The 20,480-nt window shown below is 47.5% G+C and overlaps 2 protein-coding genes across 2 annotated transcripts in view; one reads left to right on the forward strand and one right to left on the reverse strand.

Moving 5' to 3' along the window:
• LOC119454118 (BAI1-associated protein 3-like) overlaps window positions 1-20,480 on the reverse strand; it is a 375,555-nt gene that overhangs the window by 276,490 nt on the left and 78,585 nt on the right. The gene's annotated exons all lie outside the window — the stretch shown is intronic.
• Window positions 387-12,723, forward strand: LOC119453382 (uncharacterized). Its single transcript, XM_037715424.2, has 4 exons — window positions 387-844; window positions 963-1,577; window positions 7,731-7,859; window positions 8,772-12,723. Exons 2-4 carry the CDS (start codon window positions 1,241-1,243, stop codon window positions 9,053-9,055), a joined length of 750 nt encoding a protein of 249 aa, XP_037571352.1. The 5' UTR covers window positions 387-844; window positions 963-1,240; the 3' UTR covers window positions 9,056-12,723.

Consider the following 20,480-nt stretch of genomic DNA (forward strand, 5'->3'; position numbering starts at 1 on the left):
TTATTTTTTTTTGCCTTTCCGTAATATCCAGGTTGAATAAGATCGGAAAATGAGCACTGCTGGCACACCTGCCAAGAGTTCTTTTCCTTTTGCTAAACAAGGTTTTGAGCAATCACGTACGCTCTTGACAGAAATGGAACAAACGCGTCAATATTCAAGTCCCGCCGGCGATAAGGGCCGCGGCAGTCTTTTGTCTTCGTCTCTAGCGACATATCCTCTTATCTCTTCGGAGGATAAAAGTGGGGGAGCGAGAGGCACGGTTACGATGGGAGTTGTCTGGCACGCGCCGATAAGAGGGGTACGCGACTACCCTAGGCACGAAAACAAGTCCGCTCAAGCAGCGACGGACAATGTAGATAGATACAAGAGACAACAACGGTGTGCGACATGATTAGCCAGAAGCTTGTTCGGCGTTACGTGAGACGGACGGAAAAGTTTTCAGAATAGATAGAGTCACGCTTTGATACCGATTCTGCCGTCTAGGGAAAGGGAGAGAGAGAGAGGTGTGAGCGTGTTTCGGAGCAGAAGTATCTTCGGTTTTGGAAGCAGACGACGTGCAATCGTGTTAAGTAGCAGACGACGTGTACGTGAGCCTACCTGAAAACCCACAGACAGACGCGCACAAAGTGGCAATCGAGCCGGAAACCTGCAGCTTAACAGCGCAGTTTTGTTTTATCGTTTCTCACCGACCAAGAATATTTCCAGTGAGAATAGCGTGGTGTTCAGAAGAGGTTCATTGGACTTTAATTGATCGTCGCCTCAAAAGCCAAGGTTCACCGCTACAAACACATATTCGGACCAGGTTCCAGACGCCGCAGACAGCTCCAAAGCAGAAGTTGTACACGTGAGTCTTTGGCAATGTTTTCCTTTCACTACATTTAACTTACCCGGATGATCGCGTGAAATTGCAAGATCAACTTTTCTCAAATTTCTTTGGTTTTCTGTTTCTAATTGCCTTTCAGATTTTTCCAAGGGTCCCGCGTCGGAGAGCACGAACTGCTGCTAAACGAGTGGAAACAAACGACAAAGTAGTCGGTGGTTCAGCCTTTTTCTTTTTTTTTTCGTGCGTGTGTGAAACAGAAACCGACAAAGAAAAAGAAGCTTGTCCCAAACTAAGTCAGAAAAAGCAGAAGTTATTACTTCTGCTTCAGACGCTCAGCATCGTCTGCTGCGTGATACACCAGACAAACAGACGTACTCTAGCATCAGAGGCCTTCCTAACCTGTTCCTTGACCCGTCGATGCACGCGTACTCTCTGTGGCGGAAGCTGCTCGCGGGCACTCACAGGGACCCGAGCCAAGCCAAGGCCAAGACGCGTTCCAAGACGAAGACGAGGCGAGACAAGCGCGAAGACTCGTCTGCGGTGGCCCCTCAACAGGGACATGGGCCTCGCAAGGCTCCCGTGCCCTCCGACGCTCACGGCGCGGGCGGGGACGGCGTCATCGGTACCGTCCTCGGCGCCGTCGGCGTTCGGAGGCTCAAGATCATGACTTCGCGGAGTCGCGTCTGCGGCAAGTACAAGGTCAACAACCAGAACCTGGAGAAGTTCGAGCAGATCCTCTCGAAGATTCCCGAAGGTTCGTATACACGACAGAGTCCGTGGCTCTTGTCAAGGCTCAGTCATACCATAACAAGCGTTTCAGCTAAAGCCGTACCGGACTACTAGTACTAGTTTAGGTGATCAACGGTCGTCAAATAAGGCATGTCTCAGGCTAAGGCAGTATTGTCGAGCCATCCCTTTCGGGGATGCTTTAACGTTCCAGAAAGTGCCCGTGACTATAGCGCCGGGCGCATAGGCGTCCAAGGGCGACATGCGTTTTTTGCACAGTTCCAAGCCTACTGTCTTAGCTCAGTGCCAGTAGCGCTGTCGTCCGCAGACGCCGACGCCGTCCGGCGTGAAACGCGAGAAATCTCACGAAACTGAAAAGTATACCCGAAAGGAATCGTCCTAGAATACCGTCCCGGGAGCCGACATTTCCACAACGGGATTTGTCTACGTCAGCGAGTACGGCGAACTTATCTTCGCCCTGACGAAAATAAGAACCCTTGTCGAAGCTTTGCCCCATGCTGAACCTTCTCTTGTTCTGCCAATGTCCATTCATCACACCATCTCCATCTTAATGTGAAACTATTTCTTGTACGGTACTAGTTTATAACCTAACGTGACGAAATGCTATCGCCGACGTGGCCAGATCATGTGCTGAACGAGAGAGCGAGTTAAAACCTCCAAGACACCCACCACCGCGGTTTAGTAGCTACGACGTATTGCTGTACTGAACGCGAGGTCAAGGGTTCAACTACCAGCCACGGCGGGAAAGGCATTAACGCTCGGTCACCTACTATTGGGTGCTCGCTAAAGAGCCCCATGTGGTTGAAATTACACTAGGCATTTAATTAAACTTTTGTTGCAATTATACTCGATAGACGGCCAATCCAGGAGACAGTGGTCGCGTGGATAACGCGGGCCACGTTGTCAACGCAGCTATGGTAACACAACGGTCACATCCATGCCACAACAACAAAAGAAATAGATAGGTGATTACTTATATATATTCAATAACGCGGAGTTATCGATAAGTATACAGATGAATAAGACAGCCTCCGCGTCGGATTTGTGAGCACGATAAGGAGGCACAGGTGGTCGAGGTGGACAAAATAATCCGGACCGTTTTACTAAGGGTCTATAGTAGCATCAGTTTTATATTGGAACGTTAAATACCACTAATTAATCAATCAATCAGTAGGTGAATCAGTAAAAGATGCGACGCATGTCCACAACTATATAAAAGAAAACGGAGAGTCTAACAAAGGCGCTGCCTGTCCTAGATCCAAATTAGGGGATCCAAATTAACTATACTATAGCATTTATAATACGCGCAGTAGCGATCAGGCCAATGGCGAACAACTCTTAACGAGCAGAAAAATCTTTATGAACTGCTTTGCCTATCTTTTATGAACAGTTTCGGCTGACCCACTGTTGGCTCCGTCAAACAAGCAAATTCCACTCTCCCACCCCCTACCCCTAGATAAAATGTCGACTGTAGAGGAAACGGCAGTCATTCGATATCCCGCAATACTTATTTCGTTGAATCATTTACGATAAGAAAAGCCTGGGGTTTAAAACAATGCCGGACATGGTCCGTCATTGGAAAAACCTCGGCATCGCCTACAATCGCGCGGAATGTGGAATATCCCTTGATTCTGACGGCGCGCTGACGTCAGCACGCAACGCTGCGCTTGACAGCGGCCCGACACAAATCGTTATCGGGACCACGTCGGAAAACACGTAAGGGCGCCTCGCGAAACTGGCGAGCACGCATTCTTCCCTGTACGAGCTGCCGCTCGCTGTCCGGTATATTGGCTTCCCGAGACCGCTCGCACGCGCGCTCTAGAAAATGACCACCGGTTTTCGATTACGGCTGATGCTGGGCTTTTCGAAACTCGGCGGAAGCTGTGTTGACGCAATCGAAGTTGCTGCGAACGTGCCGCCACCTGAAAGGTGGGGAGCTTAGCGGAGGAAGCTCAAGGGCTTAGTGACTTGCAGAATCCGGTGACATCATTTTGAGAAGCGCAGTGCAATTGAGTTTTCTATAAAATATTTTTAGTACAGAGAACTCCGGCGCTATAGCGTCTACTGGAGCTCCACATATGACGGTACAGTCAGCGTAGCAATACATGGATTTGCCTCCACTTCACCCTTCTGGCTTCGAGCGGCTTTGTGTCTTTGCAATTTAATCAGTCTCAACAAACGTGCGCGTTAAAATTGCAACTCACAATGGCTTATGCACGTGCGCAGTTAATTATTTATTTGTTGTGTTTAGAAAACTACGCGTAGTAATTTAGAAGAATCAAGCGTAAAAAAAAGTTCACCGACGATTACGATAATCCATAATGCGAAATTTGAGCGCAGCTCTACACGTGTCTTCATTTCGCGATATATTGGCTGACGCGAACAATCTGTCTCTTGCGGCACGTTGCAAACGGAAGCCTAGTGTGGCGCGACGGCCTCGCTAATCGGGAGCTCGTGAAAGGCAGCACGGGGCTGACGCGTGGGCGCGATTCGCAGCAGCCGCCGCAGACAGACCTCCGCTCATGCAGCGCTTCGTTTCCATACCGACGACGCGCGCTACTCCGGCGCCATCTCGTAGCCATCGTCACCGCAAAGCCCGTCTTGCGCAGCACTACGCTTTTTTTTCTCACGCTTTCGCCATACCTTCCACCTCCTCCGCCCTCCGCCTCGCGCTCTCTTGGCTATCGCCATCTTTCATCCTTCGCTGTGGTCGTTCGCTCGGCTACGAAGCACAACGCGGACGCTCGCAGCAGGCACTGGACGCCTAGGAGCCCTGCGCTTTAAAATAACGCCGCCATTAATAGCCTCCGAAGCCAAAAGAACGAAGAGTGGACTAATCCATGGCAGCTGAAATGTCTCAGCGCCGCAGTTGCCTCTAGTAACCTATGTAGGAAACACTTAAGCCGCTGTCCATTTATTATAGGCGAACAAGCTTAGAAGCTTATAGGGACTTGCAGAATCAGGTGGCATAGTTTCGAAAAGCGACGTCACTAGAGTTTCCTAATTAAAAAATTTACTAGCGGGAACGCTAGTGCTAGTGTCTAAGGGAGCGGCAACCGGGGCGGTTCAGCCAGCAGTGCAAGAATTCCTTTCAGTAATTTTATGTAGAAAACTCCATGCACGGTGATTAACGTCAGTATCAGTGGCGTCTCGTTTCTGACTTCCAACCGTACTCATGAAGTGAAAACAACTGAGGAACTGCGTGTCCTTGTCGAAAACTGCGATATTGCAAATGCTTGGCTTAACATGTTACATTTACTCAAGATGGTGTTTGTATGATGTAGTAGTTTTTGTCATTGTCTGTATTGAAAAAGGTCATACGTACATTTTTATTGTGCGTATGACCTATTGTACGTAGTAGTTTTTGTCATTGTCTGTATTGAAAAAGGTCATACGTACATTTTTATTGTCTACCCTTACTTCCTGCTGCCTGTGTTGCTGTTATTTGTCATCAGAGTAATGGGGCTACACAAACTTCCATGTCATCAATGTTTTCCCCCAGCGCACCTAACCACGTAGTTACACTTCTGAAGTGTCATGCAGTCGAAAATAATCAATTCGAATTGCACCTATCTCGGAGGCACATATGACGCGCAACAGGCTTCACACAACACGATTCACAAACTTCTTGTTTCTGGGGTTTTACGAGCCAAAACCAGTTCTGATTATGAGGCACCCCGTAGTGGAGGGCTCCGGATTAATCTTGACGTATCACGGTTTCTTTAACGTGCACCACAACGCAAGCACACGGGCGTTTTTGCATTTTCGCCTTCATCTAAATACGGCCGCCGCGGCCGGGATTCGATCCCGCGACCTCGTACTCAGCAGCGCAACGCCTTAGGCACTGAGCCACCTAGGCGGGTATACGATTCACAAACCTAGTTGTGCATAACTCGAAAGTGAAAAGACAGGAAAGACTAACTCATCTAGTAGGCGAGTTAGCTTTTTTGTCCAGATTAAAACGCGGGTATCTCTCTGCCGCGAAATGCGCTCTGTTCCCGTTAAACGTGTTTCTTAATGCGATTATTTCACGGTGCGAAAACACATTCACAGCAACATTAGTGCATTTCGTTGCACACTTGGGAGTTATGACTTCGCGAAACTGGCGCAAGGCACGGACTTTGTTGAAGAAAGCTTAGGCTTTGAGTGCAGCGGCCGAATAAATTCTCCAATTACAATATGTCCTCTAAGGTCGTTAATATGTTAATTAGTGATTATTAATTAGTCGGGTCGTCGATTTATCGCAGAGATTCTGATCTTAGCTGTTACTACAAAGCTTAGTCAGAAAAAATTCTGATTCTCAATTCAATTTTTTTTCTCAAATGCATTATCGCTAATAATCTGAGAGACAGTTATACGGAAGAACATGCAGGTGTGAGAAAGCTACTCAGTCACGCAGAAACAGAACAACACGACGTTCAAGATCGAAGCTCTCGAGTCTGGTAGCGTGTCGCGCGCCGAAAAGCTACCACAGCGACCCTGTTATCTGAGACGGAACTTTCCAGAGAAGCATTCCCGGACGCTAGATCTGTCAATATAGTCGATGCACAGAGTAAGTATGGGCGCGTGCGACGTGGCCGCAGGGAGTCGTCCATTATCTCAGCTGAGATCGTGCCAACGTACACTGCGTGTTCTATTCAGTCACACGCGATAAAGCCCAGAGTCCCTCGCGAAACAGAAGAAAATCCTTCGGGCCTCATTTATCTCGACCGTCCGCGATCGAAGCGGCGGCCCCGACAAGTCGAGTGTTTTTCAAATGAGTCGGGTCCGTCTACGTGACACGTCTCACACTTTCCGAGCACGAACGCCGGGCACCATTGTTAACTGAACATTGAAGAGAGTAATGAGCTGATAAGAAGCAGCTGCTGTATTACTAAATTACCTTTCTACGATACCGAGAGTGTCACTCCCACAGCGACGCGCCCTTGGTAGCCCAGTGAGAGTAGCGAAAAAAGAAAGAAAGAAAAAAAGTCGCCGCGGTAGCTTTCTGGCTTAATGGCGTTGCGCTGCTGAGGGCGAGGGTGAGTTTCCAAAACTTGCTGCGGCAACAGCATTTCAATTCGGGCGAAACGCAAGAGCAACGCTTGTATACCTAGATTTCGGTGCGCGTTACAGAAGCCCAGGTGGCCGAAATTAACCCGGTCCACAAAACTGTTCAACAATTTACTCTTCGACAGCACCACCCCTGCCCCCCTACAAATAGAGAAGAAAAAAAGAATACGTAGTGTGAAATCTCATATTACACTGTCGTACGAGCGCCGAGGTGTCGGCGCGAAATTAGAAATATCTTTGTTTGCCCTTCGTTCTATTTTATTGCTGCCATTGCTTTTCCTTTGTTGCCACAGAACGTTATCCGCAAGATATAACGGGAATCTATTATGAGCCCGCCTTACTGCAGATTACGTAGCACGTTACGAACACGCGGACCTCAAGAGATGAACCAAATGATAGACAAACGACGCTAATTCGCAACGATTGTATCGGGAAAACTCACGATCGTTCTTATACAGGGCAGCGCAGGTACTGCTCGTGTCTCAAGCTGTACGCCTGTGTTGCCTTCGAACAACCAAAATTATTTAGCCTACAGCGCCATTGAGGCACACACCATCGCGTCAGCACATTCCTTCTTTCTCGTTCATTTCTTTGTTTATGTTTTTATTACCTGTAACGGGCCACGTAATCTGCACTGATGGCATACATGCAGGCCCAAACAGCAACCTTGGTCAATTTACTGCGTTCGTACAATATTTCGCTCAACATACCAATCGTTCCTGTTCCCTGTAAACCTGCTCAACGTATCACTCATGCTACGTTATTTTTCATTTTGACGGTACAAAATTATCATTCAAGCACGGCATACTTAACACGCAGCATTAGCTGCGTTTTGATACGCTAGAAAAAACGTTTTGAGCTGTGAATAATTAATTACTGTACTAATGAATTATAGCTCAAATATCATTTCATTTGTTTCTTTTATTCAACAAATGTGTCCTTCACGGCCAGAGATAAAAACGAAGGAGTTGCTCTAGTTTCCGTGGATGTGGAACTTGTGTTTTGTCGTTAAACAGTTAAGACTGTGCCGTATACTGTTCATCTCCCTCATCAATTTCTTCTCTTTTTTTTCTCTCTCTCTTCATACTCGCTAACCTGCGCGGCTCAGGCGAGAAGACCAAGGCGACGCTGTCCTCGGCTTCGCTGCCAGAGAGGCGTGAAGATGCCTGCCGCACCCCGGTTCTGCAGCAGCCCATCGAGAGACCCGGTCCAGACATCAGCCCGTCCGCGACAATGGGTGAGCGTGTATCGCTAAACTGCTCATCCCCAGGCACCAAACTCGCTCCAACTGGGGTTTTACTTTGTGATTACATCCGCTGTAGCCATTTCATCTCCCCGACTGCTACTATACATAAGCTTTGTTGCCGAAGTTAAGATTCTAAATGCTCGCCATGTCGTATGTTGGTGTTTACCGCAATCATATATGCTCATTGTCACCGAAACATCACTACTGACTCTTCTGATCGAATGAATTGCCTTATTGATAGTTCCTACACGTGAGCCCTTAAAGCCGGCTGCATTGTAACTCCATAGTTCGCTCTGACGAAGGTCGCGCCACCGAAACCTTAGAAAAAAAAACACTTCTGTTCGAATGTGTGTCACTTGCATATTCTTCCAATAAGAGAATACCCGGATCTATAATCCTTGCTTCAACATGTGTATACATTGTTGTTAATCTCGTTCCAAACAGGATCCCTAAAGTGGTACATATTTGCGAAACTATGCCGAGTGCAACCTGTGTATGACCATGGCCTCAGGTATACGCTGCCGCGCACCGTCCGATCTCGGAGGCTATTGTGGAACGAGAATAAGAAAGCAGTATTGATACAAAAAAATGGGACTTTCCCCGTTCGCAACATACGTATCAGTCGCTAATAAGAACCCACTCGAACCTATCTTTGGGTCTGAGGAGGATACTGCGGCCTAATTCTCTTAATTGTCATTTCCCAATATACTACAATAAATACTAAAAGGGAGGCGGAGATTAACACATACACAGACAACTCAGACAGGACGAGAGCCCTCGGCCTGTGTATAACTTTAATTCGCTAACAGCTTTCCCTCTTCTAATTGCTACGCATCATCGCCGACCAGCCCAACAAGTACTTCCAGTCTGACAAACTTCATCTGCCTCGCCTCTCGCGTGCAGGCAGCTCCGTCACGGCCGAGTACGAGCTGTTCTGCAAGGCGTTCCACAGCGAGGCCAAGCAACTGCTTCCCGACGAGGAACAGCAGAAGGTGTCAATGAACCCGATGCGACAGCTGCTTCAGCAGGCTTCCGAAGCGGCCGCCAAGGGTCTGCAGCTGCAGCGAGTCACCACAGCGGCCGGCACGCCCCCTGGCTTCAGCGCCGGTGGATCCGTGAAGCGCGCTCCGGAAACGTACGCAGCGCCGCCAGCGGCCTCGACCGCGTTGGTCGCGACGCCCGCCTGAAGGAGGCGCTCTGAACGCGCGCCATGAGTAGGCGATTCGAGAGCAATGGGTTGTGCTTGGTTGTGCGCTGTTGGCGTTGTAGAGCTTCGTGTTTCTATTACATAGCTCGTGTCATTCGGTTGCTCACTCGTTCGTATCACGCTGTTGCAGGACTTACAAAAGGCGGGAGCCGGAAGAAGCGGCAAAAAACGCGCGCAGTTTAACATTCGTAGTTGTGCGTGTCTGTTTGCTTCTTGCGGCACTGTCTTTCGTGGAACTTGGCCGCAGAGCGGTACGTACGGCGTAGCCGCACGATGTTTCCAACTAAAATTAGCAGAGGGAGCTCTGACACTCTGATCGTTCGGCCACCATGGCAATTATGGGCAGCAATTGCGTTTGTCCAACCTTTACGCTTCTGGTTTCGAACGTCCTTGTGCCCTTATTTATTACGCTTGATCTACCTTTATAAATCTAAACTTTCAAGCAGTCGTATTCTAAAAGCACTAAATATTCTGCACGCGTGCATAACTATTACGAATTGTTGTATCTATAAGGCACCACTTTGTCGAATCTGATCGATTTGCAATGTCACAAAGTCGATCGAAGTCACTAGGACTATGTTTAGACCAAATTCACATACTGCATATCATGGCCCTTGTTGCCTGAAACGCCACGCTTTCAGCTCCAATAGATACTAGCGCCAAGTTTCCCCCTATAGTAATCATTGTAGGAATATATTATGCGCAGCAAAGCAGAAGATTTGTCAACACGTCACGTGTCCCCAGCTCAACTCGGGAGGAAGTTCGCGTCTACATATTCACTGACCTTTCGCCAACTTTTTTTGTGAATTATACTCCGTATTCGTTTCGCATTCATATCTGATGTCCCCCGTTTCCCCCTTCGCTAGTCAAAGGGCGGCCAAGTGCGACGTCACAGTCCTCGTGATCCTGACGTACCTGTACGTCAACTCTGCGGAACGTAGCGAGAAAATACTGTAACGAGAAAGACACCGCGATTTGCTGAAGAATGTTTACGCGTACGGTATTCACATAACACAAACTGCAGCGCTGGCCAATGTAGCCCTGGCAGCTCAAGCAAGGATGAGGGCCCGTATTCACGAAAAGTTCTTACGTTCGAACTCTTCTTAAGGGAACGTTCCAGCCACTCCTGACGCTGGGCATATTACTAACGAAGCCGACCAGCCATGGCATAGAGCACTAACGGCAGAAAAGTTTTGGGAATTCGGCCCCAGTTACTCTTCATCGGGGCGATTGTGAATACGTTCAAGAGGCGCACGTAGAACGCGCGTAGCAATGTATCGTGTAAACAAACAAAGCGTAATCGAAACTTCTCGCCGGTGACGTCATCCTGTGACATCACGAATGTTTTCGCATTTTCGTACCTTTTTACTGCTCAGAAAAGAAAACTAAATTTCGACGGCTTTAGCGTTCCTTAATTTTATGATGCCAACTAATTTTGTACACGTATAAGCAGCCGTAGCTGCCTGGCACTGACGAAATCAATAACGCCACGGGAAATAGCGATATAGCTTGTGATTGGCTAGTGCTGATATTATATAGTTTCGTCGGTTATACGTCTCATAATTTTACTTCTATCTATGGTATACTAAGGCTCCATTGTAAGTAAAACTTGCTCCTTTGCTATTCCCAGCAATGCTGCCTGAATATTTTCCAAGTTGCTTGTACTTCAGCGTCCCTCTATAGTGCAATAAGATATTTTGGTAATTGTAGATGTGCACAAAGCTATCAGAGACCACGTGGTAGCCACTGCGCATTACTCGTAACCACTCCTCCTGTCACGAGTAAACGCTTAGCACCCTTTGGTGACGTCAACATTTTGGGAGAGATACGCCAGAAGTACGAGTTAGGTCTAACGATCGACAGTTTCGCAGCGCGAGACAAGTCAGCAACAGTGATCACCAAACTTTCGCGTAAGCATCTCCAAGTGACAACCATGGCGTCCGGTTGGCTCCTTATTTGAGTGCGTTTTTTTATATTCTTATTATCAAATATTTTGTATATACGCTCTTACCCAGAGTATATAACGTGCATGAGTTTTAGGAGGCGTTTGTTGTCTGTTTAGAATGAAACTATTTTGAATGTTTGTGTATTTATCTTATATTGACTGTGCAGCGCTCAGACGTCGTTCTTTTTTATCTTGCCTTTGATGTGTTTATAAATGAATTTAAGTTCCTAAATTAGGTTTCGAATAAGTTTCAGTTTCTAAAGCCAACATGTATCTCCAAGTGCAACTGATTGGATTTTTTTCGACGTTCTGTATTGTTCGCATTATTGCAATCATTCTTGCACATGTGTTCACGTCGCGTTGCTTTAATGCGGTTCAGTGCCGACTAGATGAGCTGTGTCCTGAAAGCGGAACCAGTAATAAATATGTAACCAAGTAGAAGGGCATTCAACACTGTTAGGTTACTACCTGGTTGTCTTTACGCATATTTCATTATCACACTGCAACAACTCTACTGATGTGTAACACTCGGAACTTCAATTGTTGTGGTATGCAATTAGAGGCCATCATTGATTTACTTGTAATAAAGATTATTGTTGTATTACTATCAAGATTACGTGCATGCGATTACAAAGTCTATATAACACTTATTTTGTTGATCTCAATATTTCGCATAAGTCGCTGTCAGTGTCTTGTACCGAGTTTCGCAGTTTTGCGTGTAAGTTACTTTCCCACATTGTACTCAAGTCGACACTTGTTTAGAACACGCTTCTGACGGGCAACAGCTGCTGCCAAAGGATTAGGCGACCAGCAGGGCGAGAGAAGACAAAGAACCTCGTAAATGTAGCTACGCGTGCATGGTCGAATCCAGCCGGCTTCGAACCACGTGTTATGGTTAATGTCGCCAACGTGTCGTCAACGAGCACGTGTTTCGCGCGTTCTAGGCAAGTGTCTTGACCTCCGTACAACCATTTTTCTCCGTGTTGTTTTGTCGCGAATTTACCTTATGTTTTGTCGAACGTGAACGCTTTCTTTTCCATGTCTAGGAATTTCGGATACTGCCTTTTTGGTAATTTCTTGAACTTCACCGCAGTACACCTATGAAACTCGAAGGGCCAGCATTGTAAAAATAATCACACTTGAAAATATCCGCCGAGTTTCAACAAATTTCCGTTAGCAAGGTCCAGTGATTACGTCCTAGTAACATACGAATTTAAGGCACTTAAGTCGTAACATATTTGCAGCGTTGTAGCGGTGTTTTGGTCCTGAGAAAAGCACGGCTAAAACGCAGCAGAGAAGTTACGACTAAGTGCCGTAAATCCGCATGTTATTAGAAGCGCATACCCTCGCGACGTTGCTAACAGAAACTTGTTGAAAGTCGCCTGATCTTTTGAAATGTAAACTTTTCAAAATGCTGCCCACTGAGTTACGCCGGTGTATTGCGGTGAAGTTGAATAGATGGCCCCAAAGGGGCATTGTCCAAATTTCTTCGGAATGATAACCGCCCTCTTACGTTTAAGGCGTATTTTTTTTTCTAATAATGTTCAAATACTTTTTCTCTTTCTTGTTTGTCTCTGCATATTTTACCTGTTTTCGCTTACAATCTCTTGTCAATTATTCGTTTTTCGCGTCTGTATACATGTGCGCTTGTATTCAGACCTTAGGGTAATTCCTGGGCCCGTGAAATAAAGTATTATAAAGTACGTTGCACCTGTATTTGAGCCGGGAGCCTAAAATAGCTGCAGGGTACTCGTAACGCCTATGCGTGACACACTCCGTCGCGAGAAGTACGTGATAAACGAGACATGTATCCGTGGCATATATACGTGACATATATACGTGACACACTATTCGCGAAAAGTAGAACGCCGGCCTTACAAAAGAGGTTGTAGAAAACTTTTATCTTTCTGATGACATCTGTTGTACTTAAGCGACATTCTGCTGAGATGAAACCCAATATAACCCGTAATTTTTTGCAAAGGCGCGAGGCCGCACTCGCCACCGCTTCGCGTGCGCGCGCATCCGCTGCATCCCGAGTAAAGTATAGTTAGAACGTTTTGTTAAGTATAGAATATACACTTTTGTTGAGTACAGCAGATTGCAGCAAATATTACAGTGGAGTACAGAGCGCAAAGTGTAGGTATCGTACAGTACACCGTTATCCTTAAGCACTACGACGACTGAACTAACGAAATAACGACGGCCGACACGACGCCGCCGCCGCTGACTATCTCCTCTCTGTCATCTCTCGCACTCTCGCCACTCACAGCGAGCGCCAATCGGGGCCTCCCGGCTTCGTGGCGTCCGTGACCGCCAGTCCGGCTGGCACCCCGATCGAGGCGCCGCCTGGAGGGCAGGACACGGACAGCAGCAAACTGCTAGCGGAGCTGGCGGGCCCGCGAGAGCAGATAGACCAACAGCAGAAGCGAGAAGACGAAACGGCGCAAGCGTCGCAGCCCGAGGAACCGCGGCAAGAGCCACACCATTCGCGAGAACAGCGACCCGCCCAGAACAAGAAGCACACCCGAAGATGGAGCGAGAACCCGGTGGGCACTCCGATCTTCATGGCCAGGAAGTTTGCCGAGAAGCTGCGCCGGTCCAAGGAAGGCGGGCCAACGCCCTCCGCGATCCAGGAGGAGGCCACGCCTTCGACGTCGCACAGAAGCCAGGCGCCAACGCAGCGACGGAAAAGCAGCGCATCGTCCCAGTCGCACGCACGCAAGCAAACGGTGCTGCCGAAGATACCGGCGGCATCTTCGAAGCAGGCTTCACCGGCGGTCCAGAAGCAACAAGTTCAGTCCCCGTCGACTACGAGTAGGGAGTCCATAGGGCAGGCCGAGTCAGCGCATTCCACTTCCAGCAAGAAGCGAGGGAAACGCAAGCGCAAGAGCCGGACGCCAACGGACCAAGAGGGCTAGGGCTTCGAAGAAGGAGAAAACACAAAACATCCGGGGACCGGTCGAGTGTGTCAGGAAAGAAAGACGTCTTCGGAAGAACTTGCACCTCCGATGCTTCCCCGCCGTGATCAAATTAGGGCCCACGGCGCTCGCGTTGCGCATGCTAATGCCTCAGAACGGCATAAACGTTCTAGGTTGAGCAACGAGCTTTCGCGAAACCTCGTATGCCGCTTCGTTGCAAGATCTCGCCGAAGGATCAAGCAGAGTCGATGCCGCGTGGACGTCTGCGGTGTCGGTCGAGATCCGTGCTAGAACGCGTTAACTATACATAGCCTACGAGTCCACGATCAACGAGTTCACGCTAACTATTCAATCTTTCAGTGTAAACCGTTTACAAAAAAGAGTCCATGTCGCATGGGCGTCTGCCACGCTTGGTCGAGATCCACGCTAGAACACGTTAGCTCTGTAGCCCACGCTTACAGGATCGATCGACGTGTTCACGCTAACTATTAAATGTTTCAGCATGTACCACATAAGCAATTTAACTGAGGTGCAGTGTCAGCGTTGTAAGGCATAGGTATTGTCAGGCAGACGACTTAGTAGTGTGGCAGATGACTTGATATCGGCTTTGCTGCTTTTGGCTGGTTCTATAGCTTTGAGACAGTCAAGTAACTAAGCGCTACTGACGCGCACGTACTTATAGAGACCCTTCAACAATCCGGGGTTCGTTAAGCTTACTTCGATGGTAGTTACCAGCCATGCACATTGCTACCTTTGTGATAAATTATGGTTTCGGGCACGCACATGTGTCGGCCACGTGTAGCCCCGCTCTATTACAAAGTGTCTTACATTCACTGAGGCCTGTCGGATATTGTTAATTCCTATAAGGAATCGGTGGCTGATGATAATCAGAAAGTCAGATCTAAAAGCAAATAATCTCTGTAGAGGAATGAGAATACAGCAGGCAACGGCGGGCCCCACTTCACTGAGCGGCGTGACAGCATAATTGGATAGTGCAACACTCTAGGACATCTAGGCTTAGCACGACGAAATAGGGCAAAACATAAGCCTGCTTAACGGTTAATGTAACTGGTATACGATCACATCAAGGTCTCGTAATTTGGCTGGCAGAAGAGCACTTTCGTTTTAAATGATTACGCTGCAATCAGGTGTTTTTCTTTTTTTTTAACCTGTTGAGAAAATTATCGCACGCTTCAAAGAATTGGCAGCCACCGTAGCTCAGCGGCTATGGCATTGCACCACTGAGCTCCAGGTCGCTGGTTCAATCCCCGCAGTTTCGGCAGCCTTCCAATGGGAGTGGAATTCAAAAACGCTCGTGCCCCCACCTTTGGGTGCACGGTAAGGTACCCCCATTGTTTTGGAGTCCTCTAATTCGATAATCATGGTTTCTGCACGTAATACACCGCGATTCAAGATTTTTACTGAACTATGCATTTCAGGTTGGCAAAGGTCCTTGTTAACAATGCTGACACCGCAAGATAGTTGCATGCCTTTAAACTTTCAGGCGACCACAAAGGAGGAAGTCAAGCATTGACTCCCTTATGAGCAAGTACCATGCTTCACAGGCTCCTTCAGCAATCTAGTGTTTTCAGATGAAAATGTAGAGGCTCAAATGAGAGTTAGCGGCACATGCCCATAGCTACCAACTCTCCCGAAATTTTAGTAAAACTTACGAATTTGAGCTCTTTCTACGATTTAACGAATGTTGCGTCAAGCTTTACGAAAAACAGGTTCAGTTTGCGCAGATGATTTGAATGTGTCGAACAATGGAGGCGACCCAAATTACAAAAAAAGCATATAAGAAGCGATTCTGATAGCACCTGTTGTGGCAGCATTGGTCATACTTGCTTCGCTCAAGCTTATTCGAAGACGTTTCTAAAGCAGGACAAATCGGCAACCGTAAAATCGCAGAAAACGCCACAGTGATCCTAACATTGCGTTAACCGTCTAAAAGTAAGCCCCATCGTCAATAAAGTGCGTATGTATCCCCATGAAAGGGTTGTGCTCAGAATAAACTTTGAGTGATATCGCCTTCCCTCTCCCCCTCCTGTCATGCCCACGGAATATTTGCAAATTATAATGTTCACAGGTTGGCCGGTATGCATACCCACTCTAAGGTATTGGCCAAGAACCGGCAAGTTGAAAATGAAATAAGGAATGTAATGGAATTAAAACAAAACTTGAATATAGGTACGTTAAAATCAATATAAAAGATTGGAGTCCGAAAGGTGGCACGTCTGTTTTTGCAGTTCATCAAGTGGCCTGTTTTCATTTCTTCGCCTCTTCAAGAATCACGGAATTCTTAGTGCTGCAATTTCATTGGATAGCATTTCTCTGATCCTGCCCTCCATTTTTTTCCGTGCGTTTCGTCTTACGATCACCCAACGAAGAAACAAAAACACATTCGACCCCATGTCCAGTGTTTCAAAGGTACAACTACATATCTTTTAATATGTCCTACTGATTTGCCCTTTAGCGGTTTCGCCCTTTGTGTCGTTGTATAGTTGACATTAAGCGGGAAAAAATGGAGCTAGGCCGGCCATGTAATGCGGCGGATGGATAACCGGTGTATCATTAGAGTTACAGAATGGATACCAAGAGACGGGAAGCGCAGTCGAGGTCGGCAGCAAACTAGGTGGGGTGATGAAGTTAGGGAATTTGCAGGCGCAAGTTGGAATCAGCTAGCGCAAGACAGGGGTAATTGGAGATCGCAGGGAGAGACCTTAGTCCTGCATTGGATATAAATATAGGCTCATGATGATGATGTCATCGGCTGCCTGCGCAAGATTAGGCTTTCTGACAAGTTCAATCATCAACGATGTGTGCCGATGAGACGGCCATTCACTTCTGGAGTCCTCGTGGTTGAATATTGCGCGTTCTTTTTGTTCTTTTTTGCAGTTTCTTTTAATTACCTTTTTTGAATGGACATATGCGGCGTCGTCCAGGTATTCGCAACATTTCCCGCTTGAGGTAGTCTTTCATTGTCATAAATGTAGTGCGTGAAATGCACCGGTAACCAGTACGTTTGTGCACGTATCTCTACGACATGGATGGACGGATGCAAAACTTTAATGAAAGTTCTGAGGTACGCGACTCAGCGCAGCGTATCATTTTTTATTATTGTCGTATCATTCGCAGATTTTCCTAGATTCTAAGTTACAGCGAGTGAACAGTTACGATTACGCTTTCAAACAGCATGTTGAAGACAACGAAACGGTAACATGTGTATGGATATTTCTCGCTGCTTCTCTTACTCCTGGCGAATCAAATACAGCCAGACATTTAATACGCACGTTATTAGCCGGCAGGAAGTGACGTCGAAAACGGGAAATATTCGGCCAAGGTTTTCCACTTACAAACTGAAATTTTCACGAAAATGCAGGAAATTGTGAGACGAGGTATCAGAGAAGCGAAATAAATAATTGTCAGGTGAGGTTTGAAGCGATTTAGTATATTTCTACCGACAAAACTTTTTCCGCTTTCAAGAAGGTAGAATAAAGTCCATAATGATTTGGCCTGCTAGTGTGACAGGGACGCCATGATGAGGCAGACAGCGAAACAAAGTAACACGAATAACAGGAGTACAGTGCTCAGCGGCCAGGTGGCGACACTAGTCCACTAGCTTGGGCAAACCTTCCGTACAATGACGGTCGTGCGCGAATGCAGCGGTTTATCTTCTCTGCAGCAGTTATCTGAACTCGTACTTCAAACGCAAAATTTTGCACGGAAGGCCTGCACCAGCACCTCCTCTTTTTTTTTTTTTTTCAATGCCGGTGCAATCGCTCACTCCGAAATGGGAATTGAATAAAACTTTATTTGATTGTATAGAGCGTGCTCTCGCTCGTCGGCGTCAGCGCTATGGTCGAAAAACACGAGCCGTTGGTTCGCCTTAGTTCAGTGAGTTGGCGCGATGTAACGCTACCCAGAGGGTACGATTGCTTGCGTCACCATTGCATCTGAGCGCGCGCCGCTGCCGTTCCGGAGGAGACGCGGTAGACGCTTCACGCGTCTGTCAGTTACTTCCTCCGATTTCCGTCGTGTGGTGCCACCCAGAGGGTACTCTCCCCACGACAGTTAAGCAGGCGCGAACGCTAGCCGACGGGGGAGGGTACGAAAGAGCGAACGAAGAGGGTGGTGAACCGCTGGATCGGCCGCATCTGGCTGGCACTGAAAAAAAAATCACAGCATATCCACGAAGTGAATGGTGATGAGTGAGCGAAGCACCGGAGGATCATTCGGGTAAACCACAGCTACGGACGAGAGATAAAGAGAGCGCGCGTCGGGAACGAGAGAGAAAATTACACCATCTTCCCGTAGGGGAACCCTGAGTAGTATGCGAAGCAGCCATGGGGTCGACTCAAGGTAGTTTTATCAGCTGTATAAACTTGACATGCAGCAACACCAGCAACGCGCAGAACTGTTGTCGACGCCGTCGGCGTTTTGCCCGCGTTAGCACCGAACGCGCGCAAAGTGGAACCGGAACCGGAAGTGGAACCGGAAGTGGAAGCGGAACGCCATCTAGTGAACACTTCATAAAACTACAGGTGGCTACATACTACTACTACTACTACTACAGAGGAGGGAATTAACGACCCGCACCCTAAGGAGCTTCGCCCCTAAAAATAGAGGAGGCGCTGCCTGCACTATATGTACACTATCTGAAATTACTACCTTGTTACACGGTCCAAAATTTCGTTGCAGTTAGGCTTTAAATGTTACGCTTGGAACGAATGAACCGGATGGCCAACATAGCGAGCTGTGCCAACAACTGGGCTATTTGGGACGAGCGACACCACTAGAAAGACTGGCGCTGCAGTCGGCGTGACGTGGCATGAGGGATCACGTGGACACAGCCGCCGCGTAAGCCATGTCGGAAGTAGGGGTGCAGGCTGGGAAGGACAGTTTTTGCAACGCCAGCGAAGTCCTATCCACACTCTGGATCGCAGCTCACTCAAGTGCAGGCTTAAGCCGCCACTACAAAGAAAGGTGTTTCGGATCGCATTAGAGTTACTGTATAGGTACCACAGTTACTGGTTACTAGTTACCAGTATATAGTTACTGGTCATATGTAAGCCGCATGGCGTCACACCGCCCTCTAGAGGCAGCGCGTTGACGACGCAGAATAAATTAGTTTATGTTGGCGAAGTATTATTTCAAGAACCTATTTCAATTATTTCGGGGAGAACATTTAGGTACTAGCGAATGAAATAATGGCTCTAGTTAACCTTTTCTTGAATTTCCCGCCTAATCTACAGCGCCGATAGGTGACTGTGAAGCGACGAATTTCAATGTAACGTTTACTATTTAGTCCATTTTTTGTGCGGAAAAAGTTCTAAGGACTCGATGATGGCGGGATCGTTCATTTATTTAGAACGCAATTTAATCCGTGTGTACCGAATAGTGAAAATACATAGCATCAGGAGAACTGTAGCTACAGTAGGTTAAATTCACGGTGGCGTCACCACCTATGTATCGTAATTCCTCCTCATCTTGCCTACCAGGCCTCCTCGTCACGGTATAGGAGTGGTCGCCTCGTTATTGAAGAAACGTAGTTAACTAATACAGATTAACTAGTCTCTCTTTAGTGCCTCTTCATAATATACTCGAGAGGCAAATATTGCGATCCATCCGAAATGTCAGCACGAAGCAGCAGGAAGCAACAAAGGAAACCCATGCGGGTTTCCCATAAAGATAGCCTCGAAGTTTAAGAAATATTCGTCCTGGTCCTGGATTCCAACCCAGGGCCAACACCTGTCCGGGGCGGTCGCTCTACCACCTGAGCTAACCAGGAGACCAACGCATCACACAGCGAGGGCGAATTAATCGACAACTCAAAGTACTGGGACACTGAACATCGAAAATCAGTTCCGCGGACGCCCGCGAGGTGGAGGCAAGTTCATGTAAAGAAGAACTGTCATCCACCCCAAATATAGCATTAGAGTGGATGACAATTCTTACCTTTCATGCACTTTCCTCCACATGGCGGACATCCACAGAACTGATTTGCCTTAAGCTATTGGCAAGTCCAGAATCCGCTACTTGAGCTGGCAACACTGCCCAAATAAACAAAGATGGCTACAACATCCAGGTTCACGGCGGCTCTTTCGCTTGGTCCTGCGGTCACGTTTCTCTTTTGGGGCGTCGAATGGTGTTTCGTGGAAGCCGAAAGGGTTCTCGAAGCCAGGGTCTTCTTTGGGCAAAGTCAGTTGTATTAGTCTAAATACATGACTTGGAAACGAATTGAACCAGTTGTAATTGAATTTAGCTGTAGAAATAGTGCACCGTGTCGGAAAGCAAACTAGCGGCGCTGTGCGCAGGTCGAACGCTCCAAAGCAAGAACGAGCGCTGTTTGCAGTTGCAATTTTCTGGCGATCAAATAAACTGACAACTCACCGCGTTGAATGAGAAAACAGCATGTTCTGCTTGTGCCGCTGAACTAAAGCATGCTATGAAACAACATGTCGATTCGCGGCTAAACTTGTATCATGATCAACTTAAGTCCTTCCGAGGCAGTTATCATTCCTGCTAGCGTGCGCGCAGAC

This window comes from Dermacentor silvarum, chromosome 5 (genome assembly GCF_013339745.2).
Source record: "Dermacentor silvarum isolate Dsil-2018 chromosome 5, BIME_Dsil_1.4, whole genome shotgun sequence".
NCBI classification, from domain to species: domain Eukaryota; kingdom Metazoa; phylum Arthropoda; class Arachnida; order Ixodida; family Ixodidae; genus Dermacentor; species Dermacentor silvarum.